General features: G+C 39.6%; 1 protein-coding gene across 3 annotated transcripts; it reads right to left on the bottom strand.

Moving 5' to 3' along the window:
- Positions 1 to 1,539: 1,539 nt before the first annotated feature.
- SH2D1B (SH2 domain containing 1B) lies at positions 1,540 to 20,257 on the bottom strand. 3 transcript variants are annotated; one of them, XM_061628108.1, is made up of 5 exons: positions 20,128 to 20,257; positions 18,147 to 18,293; positions 15,617 to 15,680; positions 15,066 to 15,237; positions 1,541 to 3,937 (listed from the first exon to the last, which is right to left on the bottom strand). In XM_061628108.1, the coding sequence occupies exons 2-5, from the start codon at positions 18,278 to 18,280 to the stop codon at positions 3,900 to 3,902; spliced, it is 408 nt and encodes a 135-aa protein (XP_061484092.1). In that variant the 5' UTR covers positions 18,281 to 18,293; positions 20,128 to 20,257; the 3' UTR covers positions 1,541 to 3,899. The 3 variants fall into 3 exon arrangements, with proteins under 3 accessions (XP_061484093.1, XP_061484092.1, XP_061484091.1); XM_061628109.1 differs by lacking the exon at positions 20,128 to 20,257 and having other exon boundaries at positions 1,540 to 3,937; positions 15,087 to 15,237; positions 18,147 to 18,412; XM_061628107.1 differs by lacking the exon at positions 20,128 to 20,257 and having other exon boundaries at positions 1,542 to 3,937; positions 18,147 to 18,412.
- Between the last annotated feature and the right edge of the window lie 2,448 nt (positions 20,258 to 22,705).

Genomic DNA, 22,705 nt, shown 5'->3' with positions numbered 1-22,705 from the left:
TGAGGACTTAGTTATAGGGCAGCATATAAATGCCATAAACAAATAAAATGTCATTCCATGGTATGGTTCATTAGTGCAGCAGGCAAATTGCTCCACACCTGAGCTATCACATTATATCTGGCTTTACCCCACCCCTTTTTAAAATCTGGCGTCTGCAACTTCAGGGTTTAGGTTAAAAAAAAGTAGCTCTTGCAAGCCTGGATGTTTGTCATGCCAGGTGTAAGCAATGGCCAGAAGAAGCACTGTGCATCAAAATTAGTATTTCAGACTTAAGGCCCTGATTAATTCAAGTAAGAGTGCACAGGATTGCATTTTGGTTTTCTTCAGATCACCACTCATTCATGAGGTGATCCCCATTCTAGTTTCTATCAGTTTCAATGGTCGAGCTGGACAGACTTTGGCCAAAAATTACTTGAGCATTCAGGTAGGTGCTGAGGGAAAAGTTTGGAACATCCTTTCAATATTGGGTTATAATGTTTATAATGCTATATAAGGATAGTCTCCCATACCTGAATATATTCAATGAAAACAGTGGTCTAATGCCAGAGCATTGAAAGCAAGAAGCAAAAAGAGAAACAAACGACCAAAAGTACCTCAGAAGCCATGCAGAGATGCTAGGGGTAGTGCAAGGTCCTTGACCATCCTTGGTGATCAGAGTGGATTATTCATTTTTCTGGAACTCCTGTCAATAGAACTCTGCTTCTGGGTGGATGTGGATGAAATTTTTTGCTAATAATTGAGTGCGTTCCTGATCACTTTTGCCATTGATCTTGTCCCTCTTCTGATCAGTTTTCATGTGCTGAAATTATCCCTGGGGTTATTGCACAAAACTTTGTCCTGATCCTGCCCTTTTTCTTTCAGCATAGAGCTTGTAATACACAGTCGTGTTAAGTGAGGGCACTGGAAGCTTCTCAAGCAGCACATTCATTTCTAAATGGTGATTTGCTTCTCTGGTTTCTATTACGTTTGCTTACTATGCCTTAGGATCACAATTATCCTCTTGTGGCTGCTTAGGCCTGGAACTTTAAAATGCTAGTCCAGCAACATCTGAGGTCCATAGGTTATCCATCCCTGCCTTAGATCATATGATTATGATAGAACTTCTCTGGAGTAAACAAGTAGAAGCAGCTGCTATTTCCTGTGGGCACAGATGTCTTATTAAAGTTATATTGACTTCTCAACCACTCTGAAAGTGCTAAATCCTGTATAAGCTAAGTGTTACCACATTTTCCATCAGCTTCAAACAAGCTGTAATGTGTTCACAAATGTGGGTAAATTGAACACTGAGTTCTATAGTGAAAAATTTGTGGCTTGATGTTGTCATGCAATTTTTCCATGAGTGGCAGCTAAGTGATATGACATAGGGATATGACCAAGGCTGTGACATCAGAACGCAGAGTATATTTTACTACATATAGACAGGGCACAAGGCTGAATTTTGGGGTGATAGCCTAGTGTTTATGGTAATGAATAATTCATCCCTCAAACTTCACAATCCTAGCCACTGGTTTTCTTGGGATCCCACTTCAACTGCATACTAGTCTTTGTAAAGTATGAAGGTTTGTTTATTTTATAAACAGGAAAAAATGGTAATTCTGAGGATCATAAAACTTCATAGCATCACTACATGGAATAAATAGTTTGCAAGCTTTGGCATCCCATCCCTTTTCCACCTGTAGAGATGCTGTTCCTGCAAATGCAGTTGTATTACTCTAAAAAAAAAATCAGAATGCTCAGACTGTTGGAAGTCAGTATAATAGACAGGAATGTCATACTGATATGTCCAGCTGTTTTTATTATTTTTTGCCCTGCCCTTTAATAAACTACTCAAGTTCCCACAATGGCTTAACATGAATTAAAACTGCTGTAAAAACAACTTTAAAACAAATAACCATTATAATACCACAGTTTAAAAGACCAGCATAAAAGCAGTCATCAGGAAACTACATAAAGGAGATAAGAGGTGAGATTAAAAATCCTGGGAAAATATAAAGACCTTTGCCTTCTATCAAAATGATATCACAGTGGGTGCCAAAACCATCCTCCCTGAGAGATGTGTGTTTATGTATTATGTTATTTGGGCAGCAGGGCTTTTCTTCTTAATCGCAGTTCTACTGCATCACATCACAAATGGCTACTTAAACTTGGGAAGAGTTAACAAGCTTCTTGTGAAGTAGTACATGTGTCCTGCAGGTGGGAAAAGCCATAGCGTGCAAGCGGATCACACTGCACAATACAGTTAGAGCAACGTAGAAGCAAACAATGGATTTGTACATCTACGAGGCTCAGATGGTGAGGGCCATACTTGAGTCCCTTCAAAACTGATGTAAATTATGTACCTAGTGGTTTTATGTTCTAACTTAAAACAATTATGAACGATTACAATTAATGTGACTCCAAATTACTGATTAAAATCATCATGCAACATTAACAGTTTAGGCTGTCCATAAACTGTTCGTTCTCTGGATCTACTGCCCTGGTACCGCTAAGGGAGGAGAGGCAGAGCCTTTCTATAGAAGAGAAAGGCCTGTTCCCTGGATTTTTCTAATGTACTGCCTTTGCTTAAGCCAAAATAAGTTAAAGTGATAAAACAAATTAGACTGGATTGCAAACTACACCTTGTGTAGTTATGTTTACTCCAGAAGAAAACTGAAGTTTTAAAGCACTAGGTGCTGTGAATTATTTTCCCCCTTCTTCATGTAGTAAAGAAAAAAAAGCTGAAGGAGGAAAAATACTTTTGAAAACAGTTGACAGACTTATCGTACTCTTGGGGCAGGGGAATGTTTTATACAATAGCCACCTGCAGGCAGTTGCACCAAAATTTATGTCTTGTAGAATTGGTTGTTGCTCCTGGGAACTAGTTTTGGCATTTCCAGAGTACAGCTTGAAATCCTATGGAAACTAGGGTGGCTTCTGACTTGACCAGAGACAATGGTGAGACATTTTAAAAATAATTGAACCATGCATAATGACATCCCTAAAGTACTGTTTCTGAAATGTTAGAGAGCCTAAACGATACTACATGATAATCTTGTATACTTGCTATGACTTGTTTTATCAAGATAAAGTTATGTAATTTTGACAAACTATATTTAATAATAGATATGCAGGTATGAGGGGCTTCAATATACTGACAGGCACTAATCTGTAGCTGAAAAAGATGGTCTGTGCAAAGCTTTACATATTACTCATTATCGTCAATATCAGTAGTAACTCTTGTAAAGCTTTGGTATGTACTTTGGATTGTGTTAAAACTTATTCTCCAATTATTCCAGTGGGATTTAAATTCAAATAAATATATTTAACATTTCACCCATAAACATACTGTGTTCAACATGTTGTTCCCAATGTAAGTTGCAAACTGCCAAAATAAACAAGTGATAATTAAAATGGAACAGACACTTGTGCTCATGACTATCAAAAAGCGAATTCCAGTTGCAAAAAGAAAACAGCTGAAGACTGAAAACTAATATTTGCCATGACATAAGCTTTTGTGGTCTACAGTCCACTTCATCAGCTGTCTATGTTATCATTGATGTAGCAATCTTGAGTCTGTGTAGGCAGTAATTCTGCTTAACCGATTCTGTTAAAAGTGGAAGAATGACAGATTTGTGGCACCTTAAAAGCTAGTAAAGTCATTGTGGCATTCGCTTTTGTGGATCAGATCCCGTTTCACCAGGTGCATGAAGTGGCCACAGGTGAAGTAAAAGTATTGGTGGGGTTTTTTTGAGGCAAAAGAGCTAAGCAAGCAAGAGATAGCGTTGTGGGCAGTACTATTCTAGAACATAAATGAATTCAAAATCCAGTGAAATGAATGGAATAACCAGTTAGATGGGTATGACCCACTTAACTAATGTTTGTTGAAAAGAAGCAAATCATGAGAAACAGTCTCAGTCAGATTACTCAGGCAAGACATCAAGATAATCATCTTCATTTTCTGGGGAAGAAAAAAGAGTAAGCCATTTGATTTTTTCTGTAATTCTTGAGTAGAAGAAGACATTATATTGGCAGACCCAAATAGCTGATGTGATAGCTTGTACTGGAATATTGTAATTACTGTTGACTGAAAGGGAACATTTGCAAAATGAGAAGGTATAGAAGCACAGTAAGACATACCATACAATGATGAGGCTAGAGCTACACATTCCACAGTCACTTTGTGTCCTTAAACCCCAATGGCTGGTTGTCATTTCTCTGTGAAGGATCACTAGGAAGGGAAATCTGCAGCAGAAAAGCTGTAGTGATGTTAATTCCTTCCAGCGCAAGTTGTGCCTTTCTAATGCAGTTTTGCTGAGAAGGGGCCCTTCAAGTTTTTAGTACACAAAGTATCAGCATAGTGTGTAATTCTGCTGGCAAATAATTATTTTGCCCAATTTTGGGCAACCCCCCCTTCCACAAAGTGTTGCAATGGGGAGGGTGGTGGGAAAGTCCCACTGTACTAACAGAACAACATTTGCAGTTTATTGGAGCCAAACAGCTGGGAAATACTTCTGTTTACACCAGGGGTGGCTAACCTGTGACGTTCCAAATGTTGCTGGACCACAACTCCCATAATCTCTATCCGTGCTAGGAGATAGAGCCCACAACATCTGATTTAGACTGTTCAAGTGTGTCTTAATTTTTTAATTTAATTTTAGTCCTTCAAGTTTAAAGTAATAGAAATGCCTAAATAATCTAACTTGGGCATTTGTGATCTAAACTCTGACAAATGAAGAATTATTCAAGCGTTCACAATGTTACTTTTTTTTTTTTGCTATATATGCTAGTAAAAATATTAAACATTCTAACTAAGGCAAGCTAAAATAAAATATCTTTCCCTGCTAGTGACATAGCTTTGACCCTTCTTAAAGCAAAGCACCACTAAAATAGTAAAATATTCTGATTCTGTAAAGTAATGGGAACCGAAGAAAGCCACAGGGTCCAAATGTTAGTGTTATGCATCCAGCACACTGCAGTCAGGTTGACAATCCCACTTGCAGAAAGGGTGGAGGCAATTTCTGCCATTGGCTTCTTTTCCCTGTGCCACTTTCCATTATGCTCTAGTGATTTCCCCCAAACTTCCTGAGCACATGTTTGATCTGGTGAATATACGTATGGCTTTGATTTTGTTTTTGAACAATAATCTGTATTTAAAATTCTCTAAATAAATTCTACAAATAACGCATTGCCTCTGATTAAATGTTTTATTTACATCCCACAATATGCTATGTAAATCAAATTTTCCATTTTTCTATAGTCATTGAATTGCTTTAATGTATAGTTTGTTTTATTATGGGGAGATTTGTGAACCATTTTGGATATTTTGTAGTAGAAAAATGATAAATCTGTATGAAGCTGCTGGGAGTGGTCATCAGGAGTTTTGGGGCAAGGTGCTCTATTTCTGCACAACATCCGAATCAGGAGAGACTGTGTGGGACCTGGATTGGTGCCTGGATGCAGTGGTGAGATGGATGAAGGAAAATAAGCTGAGCTTGAATCCTGGCAAGATGGAAGCACCGTGGGTGGGTGGTTCCCTTGTCCAAGAAACTGGTCAATTGCCTACCTTGGACAGCGTTGCACTTCCCCTGAAGGAGCAGGTAGGCATTCTGGGGGTGCTTCTGAATCCAGCTCTGTCACTGGAGGCCCAGGTGACTAGAAGTGCCTTATACCAGCTGTACCTGGTAAGACAGTTACAACAGCTCCTGGACCAAAAGAGCTTGACCACGTAGTTCAGGCACTGGTGATTTCACGACTGGATTACTACAATTCATTCTATGTGGAGCTTCCCTTGCATTTAATCCAGAAACTGCAGTTAGTGCAGAATGCTGCAACCAGATTGCTGACAGAAGTGAGACACTGTCAGCATATTACACTTATGCTCAGAGATAGCGCTGGTTGCCAATTGGTTACCGGGCCAAGTTCAAGATGTTACTATTGGTATATAAAGCCCTTAACAGCTTGGGACCAGTTTACTTTTGGGATCATCTTACCCCGTATGTGCCCACTCTAGTACTTAGATCTGCAGACAGGCATTATTATAGGTTCCACATAATACCCGTTCTGCACTTGTAAGACCTCTTTAGTGTGGCAGCACCTATTCTTTGGAACACCCTGCCTATTGACATCAGGCTGTTTTCTTTTCTGTGCCTGTTTAAATGTTTGTGTTTAGGCACGCCTGTCAAGGCACATAGATGCTGATGTGTTTTTTTAGTCTGTTGCTGTTTTAATTATTTTAAAAAATGTTTTAATTACTTGTCTTTACCTGTTTTATCAATAACTTTAATTTCCTTTGTAAATGGCTTAGAGGGTTTTTTTTTTACAATCAAGAGGTATATAAATATTGTTAAACAATAAAATAAAATAAATGAAAGTTTAGCAGAATAATCCAAAACCTTTTTCAAGTAGCCTACATGCACTGCAGAATTATAGCACTGGGATATAAGCATTAGATATTTTACAAATCTTTACATATGTAATATGCAGTCTTGTCATTTTCAAACAATTTCATATTCAACAAACAGATTAAAACCTGATGACTGTTAGCTGCATCCAATGCTGTCCTTGCACCACTGGAAGAGCCTTATTTGCACAGTAGAACTGCACCTTCCTCTCCCCCCCCTCCAAGTGCCTTCAAAATCTGCTTCAGAGGATTGGGTGACCCTCCAAAGCAGATTATGGGGGCTACAGAGGGAGAAGAGGAAGGTGAAGTCCCATTGCACAAGTGGAACTCTGCTCATGCCGTGTTGTATTCCACCCTGTAGATATTCTCAAACTGATATTTCAGTATTAGCTCCAGTGACTTGAGCTCACCAAATCAAATTCCTTGGCTTGTTAAATTTTGTATTCATTCTGCAACTATTACAAATAGAGCAGATATTTATTGCTATTATTATCTCAAATTCCATTTTCTTTATCTAATGCTTGTTTTTCAAATCACATGTAAAAAGGACCTGAGTTGTAAGTATTCCAACTATAAAGGAATTATTTACTTTTTTCTTTTGAGTTCAAGATGTAATTATTTTATTTATTATGGGATCTCAATATCTATAAGTCTTGTATTTCTTCCATAACTCAAATGGTCAAATATCAATACTAAAGCCTTGTATATAAATAACTGACATAATTAGAGATTTAACAGAACTAATCCCTTTCTTCATCTTACATTCTCTGAGCATTATTACGGCTGTAATCTTATACCCACTTACCTAGAAGTAAGCCCTGTTGAACTCAGTAGAATGGGCCAATTTCACCTAACTCATTGTGCTAGTGGAAGCCAATGCAAGGATTCCCACTAACACAATGGGACTTCCCCCATTTCCTCCCCCTGCATGCTCTCCAAATCCCGGAGTGTCAGGACTACCCTCAGAACAGTGTGCAGGGGGGAGGAGAGGGAAAATCATTCTGTTGGGCAAGCTGAAATGATTGCGCTGACAGAACAATCTCCTTAGTGTATTCTTGAGTACAACCCAATGTATTTCTGAGTAGACATGTTTAGGATTTAGTTCTTGTGATCTTAAATCCCTTTTAATCCATAATAATGTATGTGAAAAATGGACTGCCTTCAAGTTGATCCCAACTTATGGTGACCCTATGAATAGGGTTTTCATGGTAAGCGGTATTCAGAGGAGGGTTACCATTGCCTTCCTCTGAGGCTAAGAGGCAGTGACTCCCAGGTTGTAGTCCGACACTCTAACCCAGCCTTTCCCAACCGGTGTGCCTCCAGATGTTGGACCACAACTCCCATCAGCCTCAGCCATTGGCAATGCTGGCTGAGGCTGATGGGACTTTTGGTCCAACAACATCTGGAGGCACACTGGTTGGGAAAGGCTGCTCTAACCACTACACCACACTGGCTCTCAAATAATGTATGTAACAACACAATAAAAAGATCAGTGGGGCTTACTATCAGGTTATTGGGTACAGTCTAAAGATGTTTTCTAAGTGTGTTTTCATATTCTACTACTGGATTTAAAAACAATATATTTTGACCTGAGAGTAAATTTATACAATAAACAGTAATATACATTTATGTTGGGGACTGAAACGCCCCACATTTTTCTCATCTTGTGGAATGATTTGTCCTTTTATTATTGTTCTAAATGAATTTAAAATCATTTGCTGTTTCATTAGCTGAACATATGTTATTTTAATTCGGATGCTCTGAAATAAAAAATGTAAGCTAGGCAATAATATTTTATGGATTATGACTCAAAAATGATAAATTGCTCAATTAATACAGTAAATACTTATTATACAGCCACGAGAGTGGCTGTATACTATAGTCAGCGGGGGTTTTTCACATTCCGCAATGTTAAATGGAAAATACCCCCCGCATGCCATTCTGATGCTTCCCATAAACTCATTTCAAAAGAAAACCTTACAAAACTTATATTTCTGAACTCAGAAATGCTTGCTTAACAACCCTGTCAATTTTCATGGCGATACACAAAACAGTCAGAGAGAATCGAGAGTTCAAAGTCTAAAAAGAGAGAAAAAAACCTCAGAGCCCTTTCGGACTTTTTTCTCTGAGTTCTCATAATCTGTTGAAATTCATTAAAAATGAGCCATGTTCACAGAGTACCTGTAATCCTAATACTGACCTTGCCCCATACTCTGACCATCTACTGCAGTTTAAAAGTTAAAAAAATGCCTGGTTGATTTTTAATTAATTTAAGAAATTTTGGCTGGAAGCCTATTATAACGCGGGGCATGCTCAGTAAGGACCAACTGTCAGTGTTCTAAAAGCCTTACAGCTGCTGGGCTTGGCTAATCAGAGGGCCACACCCACACCAGACTTGATTTCACTTGAGACAGTCACAGCTTCTCTCAAAGAATCCTGGGAAGTGTAGTTTGTGAAGGGTGCTGAGAGGAGACTCCTATTCCCCTGAGAGAATGGTTTAACCGTCAGCCACTCTGATTGAAGGTCTGTGAGGGGAACAGGGCGTCTCCTAGCAACTCTCAGCACCCTTCACTAACTACACATCCCAGGACTCTTTGAGAGAAGCCATGATAAATTGTTTTAAATTGTTTTTAAAAGATGTGTTTTTAAATTTGTATATTTGTTTTTAATGTTTTTAGTTATTGTAAACCACCCAGAGAGCTTTGGCTATGGGGCGGTATATAAATACACTAAATAAATAGATAAATAAATAATGATTGTCCAAAGTGTAACAGAGGCCTGGTGTGGATGTGGCCAGGGACAGCTTTGTTTTAAATTTGGGTGGAAGGTAGGGTTGCCAGGTTCAGGGCCTGAGACTGATCCTGTATCTTTAGTAGAAGAGAAAGTCAGCCAAGTGCAGGTGTTCTTGCAACATTGTAATGGGAAAAACCACAAGGTAGAATTCTCCCTTCCCCCTGCCCAACTTTGAAAGATACAGAAGACGTCTTGGTTGCCAGGCCCAGCCTGGTCAGTTTTACCTATCCTAATCCATTGAAGTGTCCAGAACACGGTCTTGTCCTTCATTGTTGGATGAATTTCAGTTGGTGCAGCTCGAGGAAGTGGACAAGGTGCTTGGAATGGTGCGGGCGACCACATCTGCTCTGGACCCTTGCCCATCTTGGCTGGTGAAGGCCGGCAGGGCTGTGACCACCGGCTGGGCCAAAGAGGTGATAAACGCCTCCTTGAGAGAGGGAGTAGTCCCTGGTAGTCTCAAGGAGGCAGTAGTGAGACCTCTTTTAAAGAAACCCTCTTTGGACCCAGATGTTTTGAACAACTATAGACCGGTGGCTAATGTCCCTTTGTTGGGCAAGGTCTTGGAGCGGGTGGTCGCCGGCCAGCTCCAGGCGCTTTTGGATGAAACCGATTATCTGGATCCGTTTCAATCCGGTTTTAGGTCCGGTTTTGGCACTGAAACAGCCTTGGTCGCCCTGTATGATGACCTTTGTCGGGAGAGGGACAGGGGGAGTGTGACCCTGTTGATTCTCCTTGATCTCTCAGCGGCGTTTGATACCATCGACCATGGCATCCTTCTGGGGAGGCTCGCGGAGTTGGGGGCACTGCTTGGCAGTGGCGCTGCTCCTACTTGGCGGATTGTCGCCAGAAGGTAGTGCTTGGGGAACACTGCTCGACACCCTGGACTCTCCATTGTGGAGTCCCTCAGGGGTCGGTTCTGTCCCCCATGCTTTTTAACATCTACATGCAGCCTCTGGGTGCGGTCATCAGGAGTTTTGGAGTGCGTTGCCATCAGTACGCTGATGACACGCAGCTCTACTTCTCCTTTTCACCTTCTTCAGGTGAGGCTGTTCATGTGCTGAACCGTTGCTTGACCGCGATAATGGACTGGATGAGAGCTAATAAACTGAAACTCAATCCAGACAAGACCAAGGCACTGTTGGTGAGCCCTTTACCTGCCCAGATGGTGGATGTTCATCCTGTTCTAGATGGGGTTACACTTCCCTTGAAGGAACAGGTTCGTAGTTTGGGGGTCCTTTTTGACCCTTCCTTGTCGCTTGAGGCTCAGGTGGCCTCGGTGGCACAGAATGCGTTTTACCATCTTCGTCTAGTAGCCCAACTACGCCCCTATCTGGACAGTGACGATCTCGCCTCAGTTGTTCACGCTCTGGTAACTTCTAGATTGGACTACTGTAATGCGCTCTACATAGGGCTGCCCTTGAAGACTGTTCGGAAACTCCAGCTAGTGCAAAATGTGGCAGCCAGGCTGTTGATGAGGACCCATCGGTCTGTGCATATAACACCTGTCCTGGCCCGCCTGCACTGGCTACCCATCTGTTTCCGAGCCAGATTCAAGGTGCTGGTTTTGACCTATAAAGCCTTATACGGTGTGGGACCGCAATACCTTGTGGAATGCCTCTCCTGCTATGAACCTACCCGTCCACTTCGTTCAGTATCTAAGGCCCTCCTCCGGGTACCAACTCATCAGGAAGCCCGGAGGATTGTTGTTAGATCTAGGGCCTTTTCTGTGGTGGCCCCCGAACTCTGGAACAGCTTACCTGAGGAGATACGCCTGGCGCCTACGGTACTTTCTTTTAGGCGCCAGGTTAAGACCTGGCTATACTCCCAGGCATTTTAATGTTTAATGTTTAATGTTTTCATGTTTAACGTTGTTAGTTAACTTGCTGTTATGTGTTATTGATTTTATTATACTATTGTATTTTAATCCTGTTTGTACACCGCCCAGAGAGCTATTAGCTATGGGCGGTCTAAAAATGAAACGAAATAAATAAATAAATAAATAAATCATGATTGCATAGGAGTATATCCAGTTCAACTCAATATCATACAAATGATCAGACCTGCCTTTTCCCTCCTTCCCCTTTCCTCTCCCTTTCTCCTCCCCTCCCCTCTTCCTTCTTCCGCCTCCCCTGCCCACTCCAGCCCTCTGTCCCTCTCCCCCCGGTCAGTTTTACCTATTCTAAGCATGATTGCACGGGAGTAAATCCCACTGAACTCAATAAACATGCAAATGACCACATCTGCCCTTCTCCCCTCTCCCTCCTGCCTGCTCCCCTCCCAGTCCTCCCCTCTGCCTTTCCACCCCTCCCTCCTCCCCCTCCTCCCTTCCCCATCCCCTGTGGTCAGTTTCACCTATCCTAAGTATGATTGCCGTGTGTGTGTGTGTAAATCCCACTTAACTCAATAAGCATGCAAATGATCAATCCATTCTCAGCAAACTTGCACAGGATCCCATTTCTTACCTCCCAGTTTAAAAAGCAGGGAAATTCACTAATAGGCAAAAAACCTTGCGGTTTAAGAATGTACCTATAGCCCACAGATATTTCTACCAAACTTTAAAAAGCAGGGAAATTGGGTGGCTATAGTGAATGCACCAGGGGAGCAGAAGACCTGAACTCCTCTCTGAGATATTGGACTGCCCTACAAAGTTGTCAACATGCAAACACAATTTGGGTTGGACTTTCACAGTCCAATCCACTTGCTGTGTAGCTTGGAAGAATTTGGTAACATGTGCCTCTGAGCATATGGTGAGTAGTGGCAACAACTGTAATCAGCCCAAATAATAGAAAGAAGATATGTCCTGTGCTGATCTTGTTTTAGCCGGGAGGAAGCAATATTAAGACAGTTGATATAGTTCAGATGGTCACTTTAAATATGTCTGATTTACTTTGCAATTTTAGTGAAGTTTCCTATAGGAAATCATTTTCTTTTGCTTTCGTTTCTATGAATATGTGAAGTACAGCAACTCTTTGCAAAATTTATACTAAAAAAACTCCAAACATAATTGTGGAATAATGCCACCGACGTCTGCAAAATAGTCTCCAGTGGGCCTCAGAAGTGTCTCAGTTTGCACAAGATAAAACAGTGGGAGGTGAAATATATTCTAGCAAAATTGTAGGTGTGCTCTATGTTTTTAATTGATTGTGAACAACTTGCCTTAAATAAAGTGGTTTAAACATAGTAGGCTGAAAACATGCATCCTCTTTTTTCCAACAGCTAGAGTCATTGCTGAAGTAGCAACATATTGTAATCAGTCTGATTTTACATCAAAGTGCAGTTTCAGATTCTACTGTTAATGCACCCAAAATAGAAATAGAACATAACCTCCAATATAAAACACAAAAGGCTGTCTTCACCATCACATGACAATGACCAATAAAAAGGCTTTGAAATTAATGAAAATACATTTGACACAGATTTCTAGGATGAATAAGGAGGGGGGAAATGTAGAAACATTAGTAACACAGGAAAGAAGCAAAGTAAGAAGAAAATCAACAAACATACAAAAATATAATTCTCCATCTTTGGAGATAGCAGGTGTTGCCACCACTCACCATATGCTCAGAGGCACGTGTTACCAAATTCTTCCAAGCTACACAGCAAGTGGATTGGACTGTGAAAGATCAACCCAAATTGTGTTTGCATTTTGACAACTTTGTAGGGCAGTCCAATATCTCAGAGAGGAGTTCAGGTCTCCTGCTCCCCTGGTGCATTCACTATAGCCGCCCAATTTCCCTGCTTTTTAAAGTTTGGTAGAAATATCTGTGGGCTATAGGTACATTCTTTTTTTGCCTATTAGTGAATATTTATATACATCAAAAACTGACGGTTTGACATTTTCATAACATATGTAGCCCAAGGACCTCTATTTTATTTTAATTCAATATATAGCCTGCAAGTCTTTCAAACATAATTATGACATTACGTTCCATCAGTAGAGTGTTAGTGTTGGTAAACCATGTCATGAATGTATTACTTTATTATCAGTCGGAATATGCTCAATATTAGCATTTTCTCAAATCAGAATGGCTAATGGTTCTGCAGCCATTGCAAAATGAAGAGCAGATAAAGGACATCCCTGTTGGATGTCTCTTGATGAACTAACACAAGGGTGACATATATAGTTTGTTGTTACTTTAGGTTTAGGATAGGCTAATGCGATCAAATTCAAATATTAGATCACAATGAAAGACTCTACAATGTGAAACAGAAAAGGCCACTCAATATTGTCAAATGCTTTTTCAGTATCTAAAAAGACCAAGAATGTTTCTTCCTTAGTTGTATTCCCTTGAACTGCAGTCCCACTCAACTTAATGAGACTTAATTCAGAGAAGACATAGGATTCCACTGTAAATGTGTTATTTTTCCTTATATTAGTTGATTCTCTTGTTACATAAAATAGTCTGATTGCTGTAAATGTTTTATAACCATTATTTAAGAGTGACATAGGTCTGTAAGGTGTATCTTTGAGACAAATCCTTACCTCCTTTAAGAATTAAGTATATTAGCTTTTAACCAAGAGTTTATTTTTAAGATCTCATTTATAATAGCTGTTCATGACAGCTGAAACTTTGCAGCTTTGTAATAGCTAGTTGTCAGGCTGTCAGATACAGGAGTTTTATGCTGCTTCACTGTTCTTACAAACTTTTAAATTTCCTCTATGGTAACTAATTTATCTAATTCTTTGAGATCTGATCATTTTTGGGATTTTTATTAGAGAGAAACTTTGGTATTTGTGTTTCATGTTAATTACTCTTATACAGAGATTTCCAATAATTCCTAAGGTATGTCACCATATCATATAGCACTTAAAAAACTTCTGACTATTCCAGAAGGAATTTCTTATTCTCTTTTATAAACTGATATGACAGTAAACAGGCTGGTTTAATTAAATGGACAATAGATTTACTGAACAAATCTGCACAATTTTGCATATGAATTTTGAAGAAAAAGCATACTATTGTTTTTAGATTATGAACTCACTTTTCATAGCAAATGCCATTTTTAGAAGAAGCTTTCTTTCCTATGTGTGAGAGAAAGCAGTTTGTCTATTTTAAGATGGTACTTGTTAGCCTCGGTTTTAGTGAATATTTGTCTAAAAATAATTAGCAATTAATTACAATTTGCTGCTTGATTAATTGGGACTTCCTTTGTAATTACTGAAAAGTTTAATTGCCTAATTCTTAAGCACTACTTTCAGAGTCTCCTAAAGGTTCCTATGCTTTCTCTGTTAACCCCTTTTTTTTAGCATTTTCAAATTCCATGGAAATTCCTGAAGGTTACGTGCCTTCAAGGATATGTCTGTTAATGCATGTCTTCTAATGATTTTATCTTTTCTATGATTTTTTAAAAATGTCCTTACCACATTTTAACCCTACTCTGCCTCTTCAAAACTCAGAGTAGCTACATGGATCTTCCCTCTTCCTCCAGTGTTATCCTTGGAACAGTCCTCCATTGTAGGTTAAACTGAAAGATAATTACTGTGAACTTCATGGTTGAGTGGGGATTTGTACCCCACGATGCAAATTGGACACTGTTAATTACCACACCACACTAGCCTTACTTCATAATTTTTTAAAAGAAATGCCTTTTTATTTATAAGCAAGCTTCTAGTGCAAAATTTATTCATCTTTCGCATTACTGATAATGGGTAATATCGGGTGTTAGTCATACCAGAGTATTTCCATTAAGATTAATGGTTTTAAGTAACTTAAAATCCATTGATTTCATTGGGTCTACTCTGAATAAAATTTAATGGGCAGTCGTTCTGTGTTATTTCACTGTTTTTGTTAATTTGAAAAAAATAATTCCTGAGATTTTTCAGCATTACAGAACTATTATGTAGCATTGTGTTAGTAGTATGTCATGTTGATTTCTTATATGCATTTCTTACCAGGAATCAAATATGCTTCACCTTTAGTTACGTAGACAGTCTGAGATCTTTGGGGTGTACATCTGTTTACTGGATAGCGCAGTTGGCTTACTAGCCCTTGATTTGGTTTTTCATACGTAGCAATTAAATCCTTTAAAGTTCTGAAGTCCTGTTTTGGAGTACCTTCAGAAGTCTGCAAAATAGATAGATTGCTGCTAAATTTTCTATATTTATTCTAAAATTGGCATAGCAATTATTTCCTACCCAAAAGACGAGTGAAGTTGAGTTAATTTCACTGAAATGTATCACTAGAATAGTATTGTGAATATAATTTTTAAAAATATTTTAGAACTGTGGATCTTGGCAGAGTTCCATCCCACTCACAATCCTGGTTGTCTGGGTGCCCACTAATAATGGCCAATAGATACCCAAAAATAAAAGTCATCCATTTTGTTTTTTTAAATAGTTAAATAAATGAGAAAAGTTGCAAATCAGTCTAGTAGGATCCTGTTAAGCATCAAATTAATATATATTAAATCATTTAGCCTTTATAGGTACATAGGTGTTCTTACCTGCACCATAAAATGTCCGTTACGTTTCCTGAAGATTCGGTAAGTGTAGATAACATGTTCATAGCTGATTTTTAAATAGGAAACACATTAATAAATAATTTGTTTATTTGTCAGATTACTTGAATATTTTTAAATAATCATACAAATCTAGGTCTGTAGGCCCTTAAATGATACAGTTCATACAGAGCAAAATAGCCATGTGAGCTACCAACTAACTGTCACCTGTTTTCAAATTAAGCTAGGTAGACTGACCTTCCTGCAGCTAGATTTCTGGTTACCTCTTGTGAGTAACATCTAACCACTGCTATAATTGTACTATTTAGAAATAGTATTGCTCTTCTAAGTAATGTGCTCATCAACCATCTTTTGTTGGTAGCTGGGACTGGTAGCAATCCTTTCTGCTTTGATTAATTGGATAAGGAAATCTGAACAGATGTGTGACGAAACATATTTGATGCAACACAGCATTATTTTTTCCTAGTTATGTTCATCCATGAAGATACAAATGTCTTTTTCTTACAACATAAAAAACTATTCTCACAAATAAGAGCAGCTGTATTTGGCAAAAGCCGTAAGTTCAATGTAGCAGAAACAAAATGTAGCTTAGTTTCTAGTATTATTATTATTATTATTAAATTTTATTTATACCCCGCCTTTTGGCCAAAGGCCCTCAAGGCGGCTTACAAAGAAAAATAAACACAGATATAAAAATACAATATAAAAATACAATGCAATTTACAAAAATTAAATTAAATAACAAATAACATTATAATAACAAATAAAATTAAATAACAAATAACATTATCATTATCGGCACTGCCAAGAAAGAGGAGGTGGTGTTAGCGGGGGCGGCAGCTCCCGAGAGGCAGAAGGGCAACAGGCATTTGTTACAGCAAAGCTGTGCAAGAAGAGTTTGCCCTTTTCTAAGGTGATCAGATGCTTCCATTTCAAAGGAAAACAACTTGGCCTCTCAGCTAGCATACAGTACAAATCAAACTGTTTCTTAATACCTCTGCTTGCTTTTCCCGTTCTGACATGTGCTAAAGTTCCAATATAGGAGAAGTTGCAGCTGCCTGTTGCCTTATGCCTGACTTAAAGGTGCATGGCAGGTCCCCAAGTTGTGCCCTGGCAGCCACAAGTTCCGTGCAGGGGCAGAATCACTGCATGCTGCATTGGACCAGTTGCATTGCCCTTATCTAGCCTGTTCTCTGAAATGCCCTCTGGCCTGAGCAAAACTGTATAGGTTTAACATACAGCAGTGGGGTAAGGTTCCAGAAGCTGTGGTGAGTTTGAAGTTTCAGTCCTCATGCTTTGGTCATAGGGGTGGGGCAGCTGCCTTTGGACAAAATGTTAGGTTCTTTAGATTCCAGAGGGGCCTGCTTGGGAGAAACTGTATGAGCTAAATAAATTTCCTGGCCTGACAGAGCTGTTATCATAATTTTATCCAAACTCCTTCCTTACACAGGCCAAGTGAAACCGCCAAATTAGTTTTGAGTCAAACCCAGGACTCCAGAGGTTGAATTAGGACATGGCCTATTTTGCCTGGAAGAATGTGGAAAATAGAGAAATTGTGTCATTACAGGAGACTCCTATATTGCTGAACCCCTAAAACCCTCCCAATACATTTTAGGGATGACTGCAGCTGAGTATATGTGTGTGTGCATGTGTGAAAGGTGCATATTCAACAAAATTTGAAAAACTAGCATTTACAGAAATGACCTGCCTTGTACTGATTGAGATCAATAGTCCATGGAGATTAATATTGATCATAATTGCCATGATTTATATGTGGGAACTGGTTTTATTATGTACATCACCATCTGTATGTAATCCTGCACATCCAAAAGGGCAATAGTTCTATACCACGCAAGTATTGGAGAAGAGATCGTTAAGATTGATATGCCATCATAGGGTGAGGTATGAATCCTGCAGCTTGTCAGTTGGAAAACATGCTGATTTTAAGATTCTCAGCAAAGGTGATGGGTATAGAGAGTTTAAGTACCATTGACTATGAATCTGTAAGGAGATAGCTGATTTACTGAATGGTTAGAGTTATGGCTCCTGTAACTTAAGACATTTTTGATGGATTTCCAGCCAACATTGCACTAATACACATTTTACTATATATTTTCTGGATGTTTACCTCACCCTTTGATGTGGGACAGACTTGCAATGTGACTGACACAAATCAGTTTTGCACATGCACACACACACGGGATTTATACATGCCTGGATGAGCTTCTTCGGTTTATCAAAATTAGGTTGTTCTCTTCCAAAATTCCAAACATAAATGATTGGACCGCATCCATAGAAAGTCATGCTTAAGTCCCATTGATATAAATATTTATTTTATTTAGAAAACAATATAAACCACTTAATCAAAAAAACTCCAGTGTACATAATAGAATATTGCCTTAAGTTAGATATGTTTAATTTTCATGACTGAAATGCAGTGACATTTCTCTGAAATGGAGCTATTCTCCAAAAGAGAGGGAAGATAACTAGTTCACATGAAAAGGAAAATACTTACAAAACACAAAGGCATAAGACTCCTGGTATACTCTCACTGTCTCGTATTAAAAAGCTTCCATTTCTTCCTTTGTTGCTCAGTAATTGTTCACAGTCTTCTTTAGTTATATTTCCATGGAAATACTGCAGTTCCATTTAATTATAAGAACTGTTTTCAAAGTAATTATTAAAGGTTCAGGAGAAAAGGGAATTTGTTCTTTACTGAACTGAAGCCAAACTCTTGAGCACAGATGTTGAGAAACACTGTGGCTTTATAAATGGTTTTGAACTGTGTTGTGTCAGTTCTGCAACGTGATTGTTTTTTCCCCGTATGCAAAACCTAGGAGACAGCACAGGAAGCTCGAAACAGATAAATGGATTAGTCGTCACCAAAGCTCTTTTAACAAAAAAGCACTTTACCTTTTTGGTTTACTAGGTCACAGAGTTTTTTTGTGGGTTTGTGGGGGAGTAATGCTAAATGCAATTAATTTATTGCAATTTATTTATTTATTTATTTATTTATTTATTTCATTTTTAAACCGCCCATAGCGAATAGCTCTCTGGGCGGTGAACAAAACAAGATTAAAATACAATATTACAATAAAATTACAATTATGACCAAGGTGCTTATTAGCAGGGAAAGGAAGCGCATTTGGCGAGACACCTCCTGGTCTGGCCAGCGCTGCCTCTAATGCTGCATGCGTGAGGGTTACTGAACCAGCCCTCAGGAAAGGACACAAAAACAAAAGCATGTTTCTTTGTTGGGAGTGGCAAATGAGAGGAGGGAAAGCAAATCGGGATGTCTAGGTGGACTGCTCTCTCTTGACCATTAGTATCTGTCCAAGAGCCTATTCCCAGAGTTTTTATACTTTTACAAAAAGCAATGCCTAATGCTGCTTCATCCAGAGCGCTTGCTAGTGGGTGAAGGGGACGGATGGGACGGCAGTCAGGATTGTGCATGAAAGGGACAAAAGGAATTGCCTCCTGTAGCTTGAAACGGGCTCTGGTGATTACGTCCACCTGCCACCCACTACGTAGTCTGATCCTTCTCCTTGGGGGCTGATGCAGCAGAGAAGAATGAATGGGCCCAGCAGAAGTTCCAAATGCCAAACTGGGACTAAGAACGCAAAGGAAACAAGATGCCCCTCAGAAGGTCACAGAAGTTCCAGCACCATGAAAGTGTCTATAGAAAAGCCTTTAGAGGCTATTTAGAATTTTTAGTCATCTTGAGCAGCATAAAGATCTGCCTATAATATGCAATCTGGATCCAGTTCCTTTCCCCACAGTATGTACACAGGTATTTGGCACAGCAAACCACAGTCATCAGTTTGGTTTTGCATGTACAGTCCAATGCAGCAACTGTAATAGTGTACACAGCAATGAGTCTTGGATGCATTGTTCCAAGTAAGGGAAACTGATCTACAACATCCTCTTACATGTGAACAGTAATGTAATAGCAATTTCAGAAGTGCATAATAGTAGTCACAGCCATATCCCCTCCTAAGATTATACATATTTCTAGGATCATAGAATAATCTGGCCAGGCTTATACTGCATTCTACTTCTCTATCATTGTCACCATTTGACTGTCCTTTCTCACTGTCAGAGATATTGCTTGAATTACTGGATTCAGTATCTACACATTTATCTCCTGTTGCTACCAAACTACTTAATAATGTAGATGGGATGCTATCATCAGGATTCACTGTCTCTTCTTCTGAAATTACAGAATTCTCACTCTCCACAACTTGGCTTTTTGAAGTAGGAACTCCTTTTACTCTGATTGGCTCCGACCAGCAGGAAACAACAAGAAAGCAAGTCAGAAGACTCTTCCCAGTGGCTAAACACTTCCCTTTCATGCCGATTGGCTCATACGACACTGGAGACAGAGGAACCCTGCTGGTACCTGGCTCCCCCAAAAGCAAGGGGTCTAAGGCCCTCTGAGACCCTGGACGACTACCTCCCTGCATTGAGATTCAAATTATAGAAGGAGATCCACATACCTGCAAACTTCTTATGCACATGTATTGCTCCTGTTGTATTGGGATGCTAAGCTCAATATTTTGTTCCACCAGGGTTTCACTCAGTGGTCTGACAGTAGTATGATACTATTATTTTCTCCTTTTAAATGGAGATTTGTGGCTAATTTGTATTATTAGATATAGAAAATCCTTTCTATATCTGGAGAAGGGATCTGATGTAAAACAAATGACTAACTGGTAAACACACTTAAATGCCAAAGTTTGGATGGTGCGCCTTTTATTCTGTTAAACACATGAATGCTTTCTTGCACATCTTGCGTCAGTGGATAGTGACTCATCTAAAACCATCCAGTATGTGAATGATTAAGCTGGGATTTACAAATTTGATTTCTAAACTAGATATGCAAAAGATGTCACTCTTGCCCAGAGGTTTTATAGCATCGAGTGTACCACCCATTCTTGCACTCATTATCAATCAACTTTAAAACTATTTCCCACATTTTGGTGGCATGAATATGAGAGAGAGAAGATTGTTGGGAAGCTGAGAGGGAAGAGATAGGAACTTGTGACTTCTTGCCTGGGAGAAAGGTCCACCTCATAAGCCCCTTCCCCCTGGGTAGTGCATAGGGGACGATTGCCCCTATCCCCCTCAATTAAGAAAGCCACTGGTGTCTTTGTAACATACATCAACCATTATACCAATCCTTACCCTCATCTTAGACCTGTTAGCATACTTAGGAACCAACATATCTCATTCTAGAACAAGGGATTTGGCAGGCCTAATACAGAAGGCCAAGAACGAATGACCGAGAGCCAGTGTGGTGTAGTGTTTAAGGTGTTGGACTATGACCTGGGGGACCAGGGTTTGAATCCCAACACAGCCATGAAGCTCACTGGCTGACCTTGGGGTAGTCACTGCCTCTCAGCCTCAGAGGAAGGCAATGGTAAACTCCCTCTGAATCTTACCATAAAAACCCTATTCATAGCGTTGCCATAAGTCAGAATTGACTTGAAGGCAGCCCATTTCCATTTTCCAAGAACGAATGTGAGTAGGCATAAGGAGGAAGCAACATCCTCTGTCTTCACAGTATAGAATATAGGGCAGATCCCTGGACCTGAACTAACATTTTCAGGAAGAGAGTTTGAGGAACTGAGGAAAATAGTGGTGATGAGAGATGAAGTTCTAGGCTTAATAGGCAAAATAAAATCTGACAAATTGCCGGGTCCAGATGGCATCCACCCAGAGGTTTTCAAAGAACTCAAATGTGAAATTTCTAAGAAAAATATGTAACTTGTTCCTCTGATCTGACACCATACCCGAGGACTGGATAGTGGTCAATGTGAAGAGGTTTATTTTGTTAAGGTGTTGAGAATTGTTAGGACACCACTATTCCCCTCACAGAGCTATAACTCTCAGAGTGGTTTAACAAGTAATCCTCAGAGAACTCTGTGAGGGAAATAAGGGTCTCATAACAACTTTCAGCACCAGTAGTATAGTGGCAAATTCAGAAGTGCAGGTTCCCTTCATGATAGTCACAGCCATGTTCCCTTATAGCCACACCATCTTCTAAAATTACAGAATAATGTGGCCAGGCTAGAATACTGCTTTCTGCTTCTCAGTCACTGTTACCATTTGACTGTCATTTCTCATTGTCAGAGATATTGCTTGAATTACTGAATTCAGTATCATCAAGATTCACTGTCTCCTCTTCTGCAATTACAGAATTCTCACTCTCCACAACTTGGTTTTTTGAAGTAGGAACTAATAGAAACTCTTTTTACTCTGAAGTGCCCCATGATATTCTGATTAGCAAGCTAGCTAAATGTGGGCTGGATGGAACAACTATCAGGTGGATCCAGAGTTGGTTCCAGAATCGTACCCATAGAGTGCTTATCAATGGTTCCTTCTCAAACTGGGCAGAAGTAACGAGTGGGGTACCACAGGGCTTGGTCCTGGGACCCATGCTCTTCAACATTTTTATTAACAACTTGGATGAGGAGGTACAGAGCATGCTTATCAAATTTGCAGATGATACAAAATTGGAGGGCATAGCTAATACCGTGGAAGAAAAACAAAATTCAAAGGGACTTTGATAGGCTGGAGCATTGGGCTGAAAACAACAGAATGAAATTCAACAGGGATAAATGCAAAGTTCTACACTTAGGAAAAAGAAACCAAATGCACAGTTATAAGATGGGGGATACTTGGCTCAGCAATATGACATGTGAGAAGGATTTTGGAATTGTCATTGATCACAAGCTGAATATGAGCCAACAGTGCAATGTGGCTGCAAAAAAGGCAAATGCTATATTAAGCTGCATTAACAGAAGTATAGTTTTCAAATCGCGTGAAGTATTAGTTCCCCTCTTCAGCATTGGTTAGGCCTCATCTTGAATACTGCGTCCATTACTGGTCTCCGCACTTCAAGAAGGATGCAGACAAACTGGAACAGGTTCAGAGGGCAACAAGGATGATGAGGGGACTGGAAACAAAGCCCTATGAGGAGAGACTGAAAGCACTAGGCATGTTTAGCCTGGAGAAGAGAAGACTGAAGGGAGATATGATAGCACTCTTCAAATACATGAAAGGTTGCCACAC

Source organism: Rhineura floridana, chromosome 5 (assembly GCF_030035675.1).
Source record: "Rhineura floridana isolate rRhiFlo1 chromosome 5, rRhiFlo1.hap2, whole genome shotgun sequence".
NCBI classification, from domain to species: domain Eukaryota; kingdom Metazoa; phylum Chordata; class Lepidosauria; order Squamata; family Rhineuridae; genus Rhineura; species Rhineura floridana.
Note: the sequence above shows the minus strand (reverse complement) of the source record. Positions and strands in the feature narration are given on the sequence as shown.

What these genes read in the sequence shown, in the direction of transcription:
- SH2D1B (XM_061628108.1), bottom strand. Translation starts at nt 18,280, where the DNA reads ATGGAACTGCAGTATTTCCATGGAAATATAACTAAAGAAGACTGTGAA. An exon ending in ACGGACATTTTATGGTGCAG is followed by an intron (nt 15,238 to 15,616) that starts GTAAGAACACCT and finishes TCTATTTTGCAG; the next exon opens with ACTTCTGAAGGTACTCCAAA. An exon ending in TGAAGCATATTTGATTCCTG is followed by an intron (nt 3,938 to 15,065) that starts GTAAGAAATGCA and finishes TTTCTTCCCCAG; the next exon opens with AAAATGAAGATGATTATCTT.